Source organism: Amblyomma americanum, chromosome 9, assembly GCF_052857255.1.
Source record: "Amblyomma americanum isolate KBUSLIRL-KWMA chromosome 9, ASM5285725v1, whole genome shotgun sequence".
Lineage (NCBI taxonomy): Eukaryota > Metazoa > Arthropoda > Arachnida > Ixodida > Ixodidae > Amblyomma > Amblyomma americanum.
The window spans coordinates 114,560,842-114,577,004 of NC_135505.1; the positions used below are offsets into that span (position 1 = coordinate 114,560,842).

A 16,163-nucleotide genomic window follows, 5' to 3' on the forward strand; every position below is an offset into this window, starting at 1 on the left:
GTGAACAGGCGCAACTTCTAGGAAAAACACAGAGATAATAAGCTGAGCTCCACATCTGCCTTTCCCTGTCCGCTCGGGAGAGAAACCCATTCACAGAGCACATAAATATGCTGTTCATTTTTTTTAACACTCAAAACGGTTGACCAAAGATAAACCTTTTTGGATTGTCTTGGGACAGTGAGATGTTTTTGGCGGGCCTCCTCTCGCTGACAGCTTTCTTTAATTCAAGTTGCCGGGAACTCGATCCGTTTCCTTTTCTTAGTTGTTGTGCACTGCTATTAAGCCTAAATGTTAAGATGTGATAACGGGAGTACCAGGCATTTGTTTTTGTCGATTCTTCTGATTCAGACGCAAGAGAAATACTGTGATAAACGTAAGTACATGTAACCATCTTACTATTGAACAAATACTGACTCTAATTCAAATAGTCTGTATTCATCGACTGTACAAGAAATAGAGGGCGATGGTTCTTAAATTGCGTGCCCTCTAGTCTAAACATTTGTCAGGGAAAACAAATTAGACAAAGTAATTTTGAGAAGAGGCCGGTTAGCTAGGGACTCAAGTGTCCGCTTCCTTGGCACTCCTAGTTGAAGTCAGCGTCCGAATACATGTATAGCCTGCCGAATATGCCCCATTTTTCAAGCAGCTTTATTTATTGCAGGAAGCGATTGTGCCAGAGTATGTGTGAAAATTTACACACACACACACACACACACACACACACACACACACACACACACACACACACACACACACACACACACACACACACACACACACACACACACACACACACACACACACACACACACACACACACACACACACACACACACACACACACACACACACACACACACACACACACACACACACACACACACACACACACACACGCACACGCACACGCACACGCACGCACGCACGCGGCGCATACACACTATCAGTGAAGCCAGAAGCGACATAGGAGAGAAACGAAAACAATTTTCACACAGAGAAGACCAGAGTGATCCGAATCACGCAGAATATTTCATTCGTGAGGTTGTAATGTGAGTGTTACACAACATTCGCTTTTGTCTTAAGAAAAAAACAGCTGCGAGGAAAACAAAAACAGACTAAGTTTATTTCTCAGTAAAAGTTCCAGTAAAACAGAGGTCTTCACAAGTGTGTTGCACTTGAAAACATTTATTTGTTCTTGCACGTCGAGCACTTCACAATAGAGTTGCAGAATTCACATAGAATTCCACATAAAATTGAAAAATCTCGAAATCTCCAGTAGGTCCCAAGAAAATGGTCACGTCAACATCATTTCATGTCAGCTGGTGTGGGGAGACCGCTGTCCTTAAAATGTCCACGTCATAAACTATTTAGAGCTTAACACATTTGTGTGTGTTCACAATTGTGCATATACCGAAGTCGCAGCTTCTTCTGAGGGCGAAATACAGCTAGCATTGGGTTCAGATTTAAGGACAAAATTTGGGCTCATCTTGTTGCAAACTATAAGTCCTGTCTTGTGTTAGTGAACGAAGTAATATTTATGAAACCAGTGAGTATGCGAACGCTTTTTTCGACATAGTCTCACAGGGAGATTTTGCCGCCCATAATGTCACTTTATTTTGAATTTCTAGAACATTGTGCATGCTCAAAAAGAAATTGTGGGATTCATAATTCTTTTCGTACATATCTAAAAATCTTTGTGTTTTGATGTTGTAATTGTCCCCCATTGTGACGCTTTTGTGCAATGTTTTGAACATTCCCACAGATAACCTGTAAACGTGTTTTTTTTTTTAGTGGAAATGGGGACCGGCCTATGAAACGGTTAAGAAAGCTTCGGCCTTGGTAAAATTGTGCGTTCTTCTAGGTCTTTAAAGGCGGCGTATTGATGCTCAATTTTCTTAAGGTTTGTAATACCCATATAGACAACCATACGGTTTACAGCACATTATGTCACCATATCTCTTAACTCGGCCTCCACTAAAAAAAGAAATAAACAAAACTTACGCGTGTTTATTATGACTTTGCTATGCGAAGTCACCTTTTGGCTTCAATTTAAAGCGAGTGCAACAGGTTAGTCACTTGAGCTGTGAGCTGCTTACTTTAGCAACAAGCATGGAATGGCTAGTAAGCGGGAATATCTTTCTATGAATAATTCTTCGAAACGATACAGTCCAGAATTAGCCACATTAAGCAAGGATATAACATGAGAAAAAGATAAAATTGCACAAGAATCTTCTAATTGTAGTGGGTTAGAAAAGTACAAAAAGAAAGTTTATGGCAGAATTATCACACCAGAAATGAGTTTGGAGAAATATGTCACCAGTTAATGAAGGTAAAAAAGGTTACATGTATTCGAGAAACGTATATTAAGACACTTTTATTTTTTCGTATTTTCACACAGGAATATTCATAATTTCTCGTCACGTGTAAACTCTAAGCAGTTGGAATAACAATTTGCTTGTTTTTAATTTTGTGCAGAAGGCCGGCTGAGCATTAGAGTTTCGCTTATCGAGCCAAGTGGCTAGTGGTGTTCATCGATTTCGTTTTAGAGAATGCATCTTGGCATATATCAAGACGCAAAAACAACGCCACGAGTGTAAAATTAACACCACATTCTTTTTGTTTTCATGTTGTGAGCTTTGGGATCATCATGCTCATTCATGCCGTCTGTACCTAGGTAGCTTTTAGGGTTTCGTTTTTGAAGCGGGCAAACAGTTTGTCGCAACTTCGCGATAGCATTCTAAACAAGACTGCCAGCGCTGAAGACGTTACAAAATTAGAAGGAAATTGTCACACTTTAATGCACTCAACAACAACAACAATTCAGCTCCCTCTCTCCCCCACCTCATCTTTACCTTTGTTGTTTACTGTGTGGTTAGAAAGCGACCGCGAAATAATAAAAGCGAGCCATTTTTTTTTTCTTTTCAAAAAGGAAGGGAGCATAGAAGGAACTCCAACAAGCTGCTGTCGAAAGGAACTTTGGTTTTACAGCGAGCTTCTTGTGTACGCCGTGAGACTCTGGGTTTTTCATTTTGTGGTACCGGAATTGTGGCAGGGTAGAGTGATTGATCCATTATAGATGGCGCTGAGGATACGCCGAAACGGCGCGAGCAGCTGGTGTGCTTTGGCAGTAGCTCAGAAATGATGGAACGAAGTGGTCCTAAATGTGACAGCGTGCGGTTCAGTGCACCATAGTAAGACTTGCTCTTTGACAAAAGGTGACCTCTCTCGAAGAAGTGCAGAACAACATTGTGACCGTTTAGCGCACACTGTGAACTTTAGTTCCGTGCATGCTTTCGAATCCTACGGTTGGTTAACAAATACCCCACTTTGGTTTTGGGAAATAAGACGCCGTGACCACAGTGTACCTGCGAATGTTCTGTCTCCTGTGAGGACTTGATAACCGCATATATAGGACACTGCCATTCGATAAGGGAACCATTGCCGAGTGCCACGCCACATGGGAATATCTTGCTCTATGAACCTCCGCCGGGGATCATTCGCACGCCAGCTTGCTGTCGAAGCTTGACAGGGCGATGGCGAATGCTTGAAGTGCACACAGTGGGTAGCAGTAGTCCATGCTGAAGCACTCTTCGGTGACACGGCCGAACTGCATCACGATGTAGTCGGCTGAGGAAGATACAGAGAAAGAGAGAAAGAGAATTCTTTGCAAATGGGCAGGAATTCCAGGCATGAGAGCCAGATGATAAAACAACCAGTTATATGCCTACCTCGTGGGTTGTGAAACGTGAATTAGCACACCGCAGTGACAAAAAACAGAACTTACGGTCATTTTCGTGAACTATCTGGAAGTTCTTCACAGAGGCTTGCGTCACCCGCCCGTGGAAGTTCAGCACGTACGATTGCGTGTCTGATTGCAAGAGGAAAGTGAAAAAAATCGCTGTATTAGCATGCTTTGAATTTACCAAACATTACTCTTTCTCAATAAATTAAAAAAATTTACGTATGCCTATGTCAATGTATATAAATACTGATTCGATCTCTGACGTTCAGCGAGAAGTAGTGAATGGCAGACTGGTTGAAGTCCTATGATGTTGAGTTTTTCGGTGTTCCGAAACAATCGATACACTTGTCTCATAATCGACACAAAGTTCTTGCAATAAGCGTAGCTCTTACACGTCGTGCTTTACTGGCGAAACTCTGATTACCGGTGAAAGTCTGCGTGTAGGCACTTTCAATCAATCAATCAATCAATCAATCAATCAATCAATCAATCAATCAATCAATCAATCAATCAATCAATCAATCAATCAATCAATCAATCAATCAATCAATCAATCAATCAATCAATCAAATCGCCCGTTTTTAGTTCGTGTGGACTGCAACGCGCAGACCTTTCAAATTGAAAAATGGAGTAAATGAGAGCTGACACTCCTGTATCGGGAAGTGCTTTTATGTTCCTTTGTGTCGGCACTTTTTGACAAAATTACGGGAGTCTATTTTGGAACGTTACGCGCTAAGTGAGGGGTTCGACCACTCAGTTACAAATAAAAATTGGAGGACGCTTAAGCTTCGCCTTTAAGATTGGAACCCGGCAGCGTGTTGCAGCACTGCCAGGGAGTCCACGGAACTCCATCGCCCGTTCGGCGCGACGCCTTGCCCGTTGGACAAATCGCTCTGCTACTTACGGTGAAACGGACGCGCGGAGCGGAAAACCACGTACAAGCGCTGCCAGGCGCCTTGCCGAAACGCGCGGGACTCAAGTTGCAGTCGTAGTTCGTCGGCACATCGTTCTCGACAAACCCGATTCCACGAACGCCAGCATAGCTTTCGCGCCGAACGAACGGGCAGCAAGCAGCAAGCTTCGTGGGGAACGCGCTTTGGATGTGCGCAGCGTTGTTCGCCGCTCACCGCGTGATTCCTGCGTGCCCGCACGGCCCCACTGCGCCCGAACGAGAGATATGTCAGACGCGTCACTTCCTTTCCTTAAAATCAATTTTCATTTCATTCTCCTTTCCTTACGGCGCGGTTCGGGTGTCCACAGATATATGTGAGACAGGCCTCACTTCCATTCCTTAAAACATTTTTCATTTCATTTCCGTTCTCTTGCGGCGCGGTCCGGGTTGTCCATCTAAATATGTGACAGCCGTCCCTTCCTTTCCTTGCGCTGCCGTCGCGCGCTATCTCTTGTGGGGCAGTGGCATACATTGCGATGAGGAGGAGGAGGAGGAGGAGGAGGAGGAGGGAGGAGGAGGAGGAGGAGGAGGAGGAGGGGATTTTTCGCTCAAGGCCGACGCCGACGACACCGCATTTTCTGCCACACGAGCTCCTTAGCGCTGTCGTGTTAATAAAGAAACTTTTAATTCAGAATTTCTAGGTTAAAGCGACTTTATACGCCTAACAGGCAGGAAATGTATTTGCGACTGGCCCCTAATTCGGCTGCACTGAGAAGGTAACACGTCCAGGTAATGAGTTTATACATTCTAGCAGTGTAAAAGATTTGTGCACAGCATCGCTGTACCTACAGGGACATCTTCGTACCTTCATTCCAGACGGGCGTCTTATTGCGAAGTTCCAGAAGGTTTTCCATGTTCCGACTTTTCCACCGGTCCAACAGACCCTCGTGTTCCTTCAAAAGGAAAGACGAGAAGAAATGAAAACAATATATACTGTCCAAGGAAACAGTAGGATTTGGTGCAAAACCCAGTCAGCGGCCAGTAGGGAATTCCCGCGACCTGCAGTGTTCTGTTAATCAAATTACTAGCTTCTAGAGTACATGGGCTTCTAGAGTACAATGGCCTCGCTTTCGCGAGCCCACTTAGCTCAGATGTTGACCGAGGGCACTGCTATAGTGCTTCTGGACTTAACTATAGTCAGATACAACTCAAGAAGAAAGCGGCTTTTCCCTGTCAAAGGACCCCCTTCCAGCCAATGGCGTCGGCCGACTCTCATCAGCCTTCTAGCGTGACAATGTAAGGAGGGGCAGATGAAAAGGGGTAGTCCCTTCTTTTCATGGTGGAGATTGTACCCTCCCTGCATTGTGATGCTAAAGCGGTTATGAGTATCGGCCGACGACACTGGCTGGAAGGGGGTCCTTTAACGGGGAAAAGCATAGTGCTTGAGTTGCCTCCAACTATATACAGAAATGTGCCTCATTATACAATTGCGCAGGAATGTCTTCTAGGAAACACGGTACCACAGGCACCATCATCATATGTCTGAAGCGAATACTGATTAGTACTATTTCACTAACCGGAAGGAAGGCGAAAAATTGTCAAGTTTTTGTGAACAGCGTGAAAACTGTCTTAATTTACTATTGTGCGCTGTGTCCTCCGCCTTTGTCACTGTTTTCTACAGCGCTGTGGGTCAAGAGGTTTCGATGCCATTACGTTATTACGACCTAAGCTAAAGAACCGTTCAGCTGTCGTCTGCGATTTTAAAAATAAAAATGCTATCTCGCATTAGTAAACTTTGTCATGCTGAGCATGACCCGCGTCTCTAAGACATTCAAAGACTATGGTTTTGATCCGAAGTTCCCGGGTTCGAACCCGACCGCGGCGGCTGCGTTTTTATGGAGGCAAAACGCTAAGGCGCCCGTGTGCTGTGCAATGTCAGTGCACGTTAAAGAGCCCCAGGTGGTCGAAATTATTCCGGAGCCCTGCACTACGGCACCTCTCTTTTCCTTTCTTCTTTCACTCCCTCCTTTATACCTTCCCTTGCGGCGCTGTTCAGGTGTCCAACGATATATGACGCAGATACTGCGCCATTTATTTTCACCAAAACCAAGTATTATTATTAACAAGACGCTAGGCTGTCCAGCAGGCAGGGTTAGATTGAGCGATTCTGAGATAAATGAATGCCTTTGGCTCCGTTATGGTAACATAAATCCTGCCGGTGATGATTAAAAACCTATTCGGAATATTTCGAGGGAAATCCATCTTTCCTGCCAGTGATAGAAAGTCAGTCTTAAGGATGATTAAATGTTTTAGCGGCGTAGAAGAAAGTCGAGTGACTCTAGTAGTCTATTAAACTTGAATCGATTAAATATGCCCTCTACGCAAACCTTTTCTTGGCATGAGGTTTTGAAGTCCAACGGCCAAATGAATTGCTGCTCTCCTTGGTTGCTGCTGTTCAAATCCCGAAACAACAGAATCGACAGCCGAACTTAATCGAGTGCAGTTGTCGCGAGCAGCTGTCGCTTGTGAGATGCCATTGCTTCATCGAAGTCTTAAATTGAGCTTTTCCTACTCGCTGAACAAGAATTGGGAGCGGGAATGCCGTACCTCTTTCGGAACTACCGTTTGCCTCAGTAGTCACAGTGAATATCTTCCTTTTCAAATAGGATTGAGGCACTCGAAAAGAATGTGTTTTGGTCTTATGAAGTTCAACGCTCTATAGCGCCTCATGCTATGAGGGACGCCGTAGTGGAGGGCTCTGGACAATTTCGACAATTTTGGGGTTGTTTAAGGTGCGCTAGACATCGCGCGGTTCACAGACATCTAGCATTTCGCCTCCATCGAAATGTGATCGCCACGGCCGAGATCGAACCCGCGTCTTTCAGGTAAGCAGCGAAGCAACATGACTACTGAGCCACCGTGACAGCCCCCCCCCCCCCCTCCCCTTATAAAAGTGTAAATGCGCAAATGGTTTTCAGTAAATGTTACGTCCGGAACGGTAAGTTGCCTGTTAAGGGATGGAATTGAATAATGATTCTTTTTTGATCAGAGTCAGCAATGCCCTTTTTTATGGAAGGTTGTCGTTTGTTGGTGCATTTCCCAGCAAATATACATGTATTCTCATGACAACTATGAGAAGAAGTCACTGAAAAGTGAGAGAATGTATATCCCACTAGCGTCGCTGCAGTTTAGCCACCGGTGAACTATACTCTCTATAGCAGCAGTCGTGGAATACAGTAGGCGTTTGTTTACCCTGAGTACACGACGTACCTAGCTACCCTCAGTACTCCTAAATATCCTCCAGCTAACCCTCAGTAGCCTCAGTGCACGAACTACACGAGAAGAGTTTGTTCCAAAGAAGAAGGAACATATGAAAAGCGCGTGCTTCGCTTCCGGAAAATAGTTAAGGAATGTAACGGGTCGCTGCTGACGTCATAGCCGCCCATATTCGTCTACGAGAACACGCAGACACTGGCTCAGTAATGGGGGAGGTGCATTGTAGTTAGAGGTCAATGTATAGAGAAAAAAATGTGATGGGATGTAAGAAAGGACACACCTAAATCATTAATTTAAGTTTAAACTTTTCCAATTCTGCTTTCAAGTAAAAAATAAAGTTGCTGCTCAGAACCTAAAACATATTGAACACATTCTTGAACAAGAAAAGAACACTCCTCAAAATCCTGTGCACAAGTTGGAGAAAGTTCCTACGAGCCCTGCGGCGAATATTGTCATCACCAATGCTCCTCATTTACTATTCACGGCACGGCGCTCCAGGACCCGGTGCCACCTCATTAGAACCGTCGTTCGACGCACGATTTCGCGGGAAGGTGTTCGTTCCGCTCTGCGCCAACCGTTAGCTCTCTCTCTCTCTCTGTCTCGCTGAAGCCTATTCCACCTCACTTAATCTGGCGACTACCAAGTTATTGCTATTCTCATCATTAGTCTTTTATCATCACGTTGACGCTCAGCATATTGCTATCTTTCTGAACCGACAATCTTTTTCCCGAGAGATTCCTTGAGGTATAGCATAGTCGGAGATTTGTTATATTTGTTCGTACAGCGTTCCTCTCATTCAGTGGGCCGTGGAAGTGCGCGTGTTTTTTTTCTTATGCTTTGAAAAGCAATGTGACCGGTTTCTACTGGCTCGCAAATTTTAGTAGTCTTAAACTTTTCGTCACCAATTGGGGGAGGAATGATGTTTTTTATCTACATCATGGCCCGTGTATTTTTGATGCAAAAAAAATTAGTTTAGGACCACTCAGTCTACGACCCGCCGCGGTGGATCAGTGGTTAGGGCGCTCGACTACTGATCCGGAGTTCCCGGGTTCGAACCCGACCGCGGTGGCTGCGTTTTTATGGAGGAAAAATGCTAAGGCATCTGTGTGCTGTGCGATGTCAGTGCACGTTAAAGATCCCCAGGTGGTCGAAATTATTCCGGGGCGCTCCACTACGGCACCTCTTCCTTTCTTCCTTCACTCCCTCCTTTATCCCTTCCTTTACGGCGCGGTTCAGGTGTTCAACGATATATGACGCAGATGTAAAATAGTTTGGGAATGTGCTGACATGTCCAGTGTAATTGTGGAGTACAAAGGCGTGTTATTTCTTTATATCAATTTGTATAATTTTGTGAACAGCTGTAATCCTGGATCCACGCAGCACAAAACAGGTATCATTAGTAAAAAAAAGCAATTTTATTGCTACATTTCCCTGTTCTAGCAGACGGGTTCCTTCGAGAGCCGCGTTGAGATATCTTGTCACTTTCCAAGTTCTCCCCAAATAAAACTGCTTTCGGACAGCCGCACTAAGCATTTTATAACTACAACGGTGCGCTCACGTTGGTTGACATTCCGTCCATTTTGAATCACCTTTACTTTCAGGAACCATGCAAGCACACTTCGAAAATGGTTTCGGAAAGGCTGCTGTGACGATGGTTTTTTACAGGCATTTATTGATAACCTGGTGTGACCAGCAAAACTTGGCTGTGTTGTTGTAGCCTCCTATCTCCCGTCTGCATTTGTCGAGTAACAGAAGACAGAGAAATGATGGACCCGCTACAAAGATTCTGTGTATTCAGAGTGATTCGCCATTTGCCAACTAGAGGAGGGCTCCGGAATAATTTCTACCACATGGGAATCTTTAATGTGCGATGTCAGTGCACATTAAAGATTCCCCAGGTGGTCGAAATTATTCCGGAGCCCTCCACTACGGCACCTCCTTCTCCCTTTCCTCTTTCAATCCCTCCTTTATTCCTTCCCTTACGGCGCGGTTCAGGTGTCTAACGATATATGAAACAGATACTGCGCCATTTCCTTTCCCCCAAAACCAATTGTTATTATTATTGTTATTATAACTAGTGTATGAAACGACGTGACTTTGTAGCTGAGAAAAGTGTTGTTAAAGGTCAGTTCACCGCACTATGCGATTTGTTGAGCAGGAGTGCCTTAATTATAGCTGCAAGGATCATCGGTGGTTAGCAATTCATATTCTTGGCAGCCTACGCTGTGAGGATTGTGCGCACGCCCACTTACAAAGGATGGCTTCAGCTCGATCCTTTTGTGGTCCTTTGTCATGGCAGGCAGGACGACCGTCATCTTGCGGGGTCCCTTAAATCCAAGAACGTTGGTCTCCTGAAAGCAAAAGTGGCACAGAGCAGGAGTGCTTTTTAGCACTTTTGTTTACGTCAGGATTTAAATGCGCTTTTCGATTTTCAACTATACATCGTTCACGTATTTATATGACTTAAATTCCATCTATCAAGGCAAAATGGAGGTGTCTACTCGGAGTGAGACTGCCAACGTTTGCTTTGTTCTTAACTTCGGATTCTCTTTTTCTGAGCAGACGCTTCGGCTTGCTAGTTTGTACTTGATGAAGATGAAAGTGCGCTAACTAATGATATTGATAGAGGCCTTCCTTCCTTCCTACTGATAAAGTAACTGGACAAGAATGGACTGCCTGGCTTCAAACCCTGCTTCAGCATCGCCGTCACCGTGCGACTCATGTGATAACTAAGAAGGAAACAGTGACTGCCCATTTTCTGTTGTCAGGGATCTTGGTATTATTAACGCATAATATCAATGTTGCTGTTATTGTTAAGACTGAAAACATATGAGGCTTGCTATGCGGAAATTTGAATTTCGCCTGATGCGATTTCGCCTTCGATGTTTCGTTCCCTCCGTTGGCTGGGTTTCTAGCGGGAGGAGGCCTTGTGGTGGGTGAAGGTAGGTGGAATGGTGGTGGGTGGAACTTCTGGAGGCTAGGGTTGGATTGTGGATGGCGCTTTCTAAGGGTGAAGGTGGCAGGGCGTTGCGTTTAGGTGGATCAGGGTTGCAATTAGTGGGTAGGACTTTGTGAGGTGCTGGTGAGTGCAGTTTCTGGAAAATGGAGGCCCCACTATCCGAGGCTGCAGACAGACGTTAAAAAAAAGGCCCACGAATACAAAGCAGCCATGCAGGAACGGCGCTCACAAAAATCGTGGAGTCGCCATTCAACTGGAGGAACTGAGTAGTGCATCCGCTGCAGCCCTTGTTAAGATTGTCTATAGAGTGTCTATAGACTTCGTATGACTATATTGCCTTCCTATATATATATATATATATATATATATATATATATATATATATATATATATATATATATATATATATATATATATATATATATATATATATATATATATATTCTCTCTATCGACTGTCTATAGACAAGTCTACTAAAAGTGTATGCCGTGAATCTAAAGATTGGGTATAGACTGTCTATAGGATTTGTATTGCTATAGACCGTTCTCTAGGGTTTGTCTGTAGAGAGTCTATAGACTTTATAGACTTTATAGACAGAAGTCTATGGACAGTCTATAAACTGTCTAAAGAAATTTTCATAAGGGAGTTGCGCAAAGCTGTCACGAAATAACGCCAGAAGAATAGAAGAAACAAGAGTTAGAGAAAGCCCTCACGTAAACCACGGCGGCGATTTCAGAGCGGGTGGAGCGCTTCTCCGAGTTTCGCTTGGGCTTCTCGCCACAGTCGTAGACTGTGAAGGCGGTTCCCAGCAGATTGGAGCGCAGCTTCCCAACGAACGACTCGCCGCCTCGCGACATGTCTGTGGGGTCCACCGAGATCAGGTAGTTGGACGTGGCACTTTTCTTGCGTTTGCGAGCCGCCAGCAGAAACGCCTGCAAGTATGGATAAAGAGGGGGTGAAGAAGCTCAGTAACACTACAGTTCTCACATCCGTGCACTTACGCTGGCGAACGGGTGGGTGTATAACTACTGCAATGGTTAACGAAATCATCAAGCAGAATTCCTTGCAAAAATGGTCTATAGACAGGCTATAGACTTTTTATAGACTCTATTGCCTTCTTATAGATATTTATTTTTGTCTATTCGAAGTCTATAGACTGTTTATAAGTGTACTAAGAGTGTATGGCCATAAATCTATAGATGGTATATAGAGTGCCTATAGTATTTGTGTTGCCTATAGACTAATAGACTGTTCTCTAGCTTTTGCCTATAGACTTTATAGACAGAAGTTTATGGACAGTCTATAGACTGTGCAAAACAATTTTGTAAGGGTTAGTTCTCAGGGCAAATGCCTTCCCTAGTGATCCTCAATGAATCAAGTTCAGCGTCAGACGCATTCGCTCTAATTCAACCAAACTTTCTACATCTAATCTGAATATCTGATTCTTTGGCATCCCCGTTTTTTTTCTCACCGTATCTGTTATCTACTCTCCGCATCATATGTTAGACCTCGCCAATATTTTTTTCATTGAATTTCAGCTAGGACATCGTTATCTAGAGCTTACTATATAAATTACGCTGCTGCATTTCTGTGCATCAACATTACCACTATAATTTTTCCTTGTATATTTCGCTGTGCTGTCATTTGTGAAATTTTAAGCCATTTCTGTAGCCATGAAGTTTTGACCCCAAAGGTGAGTCCTGGCAGAACGGAAGTGCTTCACTCTTCTTTTTAAGGATATAAGTAAGCTTGTATTTTATGTGGTTGCAAGCCTACGGGAACAGGTCACTGTCAGAGCTGCTGCACTGGAGGGCTAGGGAGACGCGTAGATGGCCTTTTGCACGTAACTTACTGTGTGCAGGAAACATGTGCGCCAGACAAAATATAAAAAAATTGTCGTACTACTAGGGTTCGCTTTGATGACAATTTCGAAGCTTAAAAAATCTTTTATTCTATCATATCAAGTAAGAGGAGCTGACCGTTTTTAACCGGCGATGGCTATGCCAGGACACTAAGCTTGTTATATATTATAGGGCAACTCCAGAATATTTAGGAACACTCTAAATTGACGACTGCATGAAAATTATTTGACATTCCTATTTTATTTGCAATGAATAGGTTTTCAATATAGTAAGCTAAAGTATTCTAAAACACAAAGACGAGGACACCGAAACAGAACAGAAACTTGTTTTAGACCGATACTTGACGTGATAAATCAACAAAAACGTCACCGATATTCTAAGGAAAACTCTTGTCAGCGCGCTGAAAGGCTGAACTGGCGACTGGAAGTAATGACTTTATTCATCATTTTTCTGAAATGACCAAAACAAAGCTCAGCATTTCTGCTTTTAGCAAGCTCGGAGCGAATATGAACGTGCATAGGGAGCTCGTGACATCACACACGCAATTTTGACCGTAGACAACAATTATTAAGGATACAGAGCGAAAGAAGTAAAAATTCATTTGCGCTAAAAAAACGCGCCACCTGGCTGCAAGTTTCGGAAAAAAGTATCTGAAGACTGAGAACTTAGCCCAGAAGTCTAAGTGAAATGGGTGCACGTCAAGAAAAAATACCTATGAAGGTGCCCTTTAACTGTGGTGGTAGTAGTCGTTTATTTAAAAAAAAGAAGGAAAAGTCGGTTGCCGACCGCGGCAAATGCTGTCTAATACCTTAAGCACCCGAGCTGCGGCTGGTGGAGTAGAGAGAGGAGCTATAGCAAGAAAGGACAGGGCAGCGCATTGTACAGTATTTACAAGATACAAAAACTAATCAGGTTGGCGCCGCTCACGCGCAAATGTCCAGGCACTGTCCGAAAATAAGTCCGCGCAAGCGGCCACTGGAATTATTTACAGAACATAAAATACACTCTATATACATTGCCGCGCGCACGTAGTGTTGTTGTTGTTGTTGTTGCGTTGGTCACATGGCACATACCCACGACGGGAGATTGGCCAGGGTTCATTGGGGACGGCCCATAAAATAGGAAAAACTGGAGTCAAGCTAAAGATTGAACCTTGGGTGAAATTTCAGAGTAATTTAAAAGAAAAAGAATAAACAAAATATCGGGAGAGAATATTTGAGAATTAAATAATGAAAGATATGAAAATGCCCAAACGCTCTTTTGAATGCGGAAATTTTATGGAAACATTTAGCAAGGGAATCTGCCGGTAGCTGTTATATAATTGTGGAAGTATTCATAAACTTAACACGTAGCGTTGTGTCGCGAACTAATCACGCGCGTAGCACACTGCATGAGCGGCCGGTATGGGGCGCATGCGCAGACTTATCGTCCGTGGTAGCACCCGCGGAGTATTTTGAAGATTTATGCAATCGGCGCCCCGAAGAGACACACGGGCTGTGCGGTATGCCGCAGGTGAGAGCTTCTGATTCATCCAGACTACGTGTGGTCCTTAACGTGCGCTAACATGGCACATCACTCGGGAGTATCGAAATACCGTCGCTACGGCTGGAATCGAACCCGCGGCCTTTGCATCAGCAGCCGAAGGCCACTGAGAGTTAGCCACTCCGGTGGGTCCTTTAACTGTTATATGTCTGTAGTAACCTGCCCTCCACACAACGCTGCAATGTAAAACATTCTGTGTTTAAATGCGTGGAGTTGATCGCACATTTGTTCTCTCGAATTTTATTCATAGAATACCTTTAACCCTTTCCTTTGGGGCAGTAAGAACTTTGCACAAGTTGAGACATCTTATTGATTTAGCTCTAGTAATCTTTACGTTCATCAAATTAATGAGCAATTCTTGCTTTTTTGCCGTTCGCTTTCACAACTTTCGCCAGATGCTCTCTGAGGAATATATTGTCACGTGGTGATGACGACACCGGAGAGAACAGAAGAGCAGACTGAGGTGTCCCTGAAACGAATTCTTCATTGGGCTGGCTTGCACCCACAGAGAACCGAACTCCGCTGCGGCGATAGTAACAAACTTTCTAGGCGGCCGTCGAGGAGCTGAATCATCGCCGGCCGCGCTCAATTTAAGGCTTGCTAAGAAGCTTCAAGATAAAGCGTCAGGAGCAGCTACAACAATCTCAGACAATGAAGAAGCAGGTGCCAGAGGCTGTGATCATGGCAAACAAACAGTGAAACGTTTCGCCGCAGTACCGCCGATTACAAAGTATTTTAGTGCTTCATGTGCCAAGACTCCCAACGGAATCTCTTACTACAGAAGGTATTTGTGTTCGTGGGCATAAATTTGTTTCCTACAGATCGCTAAACACGTGCACATCATCCAGTATTACGATACTGCACATCGCTAAACATGTGCACAGCATCTAGTATTTCGACACTGTACATGTATACATTGCTCGCACCAGGCACTTCTGTATGTGAGAATGTCACATTTAAGACAAGTCATCATCATTAGCCTGACTACGCCCACTGCAGGATGAAGGCACGCACACATACCACATCCCCTGTGGCGAGGCTGAATGAAGAACTCGTTTGAGTCTTCGCGCCATCGAATGTAGTTATGGCTTAGACAACACGGTACCAACTACGGATTCACAGATTCGGGGCGTCTGGCGGACGCGTGCGAATACATCGGACAAAAACTGCCCTCACAAAAATTTCTTTACAGAGTCTATAAACTTGTTCATAGACTTCTGTCTATTAGTCTAAAACTCTCAATAGGCAAACCCTACAGAACAGTCTATAGGCAATACAAATATTATAGGCAGTCTATAGACAATCTACCGACTTAAGACCATGCATTTCTCTGTAGACAGTCTATAGACTATGAATAGACAAAAATAAATATCATTAGGAAGGCATAGAGACTATAAGAAGTCAATAGACTGTCTATAGACCATTTTTGTAACTGATGAAGCCAGCGAGATCAGGACCTAAATTACAAAGAAGCCGGGTGCGTTTGGTGATGAACAAATTTCCTTCACTATCGACTTGCAGAACCTCCGCTATAGTCAATTGACTTCTTTTGCATCATAGACAACTCTTGTCAAGAGACCGAGCTCTGACATCAGCGCAGTTCAAAACATTAACATAAAAAAGGTCCCTTTAAAAGAGCTCTTGTCCAGCATAGCAAACTCTTCTGCAACTTCTCTAGCGCAGTCAAGTGATGGGAACCTTCTTGGCTACAAAGAATTAAAAAAAAAGCTCTTTAGAAAACCGATACCCGGCTGTTGAAGTATAAGGTGCCTTCATGGAGTCTTCATTCGTGGGAAAAGCTCGTCGTTGGAACCACCTGCTATATCTTTCCCTACAATCTCCGCCTTCCACGCGATACTGAGAAGAAAGGAAAACAAAAAAAGGCAACA

General features: G+C 44.0%; 1 protein-coding gene across 2 annotated transcripts in view; it reads right to left on the reverse strand.

Annotated features, from left to right (window-relative positions):
* Positions 1-1,100: 1,100 nt before the first annotated feature.
* ktub (Tub domain-containing protein ktub) overlaps positions 1,101-16,163 on the reverse strand; it is a 116,116-nt gene continuing 101,053 nt past the window's right edge. The window contains exons 6-10 of one of the 2 annotated variants that reach the window (XM_077636985.1): positions 11,584-11,802; positions 10,163-10,261; positions 5,500-5,587; positions 3,785-3,868; positions 1,101-3,627 (exon numbers count right to left, since the gene is read on the reverse strand). In XM_077636985.1, coding sequence (XP_077493111.1) covers positions 3,494-3,627; positions 3,785-3,868; positions 5,500-5,587; positions 10,163-10,261; positions 11,584-11,802 — 624 coding nt within the window. In that variant the 3' untranslated portion in view covers positions 1,101-3,493. The remainder of the gene's footprint in view (positions 3,628-3,784; positions 3,869-5,499; positions 5,588-10,162; positions 10,262-11,583; positions 11,803-16,163) is intronic. The other variant, XM_077636984.1, reaches the window with a different exon arrangement.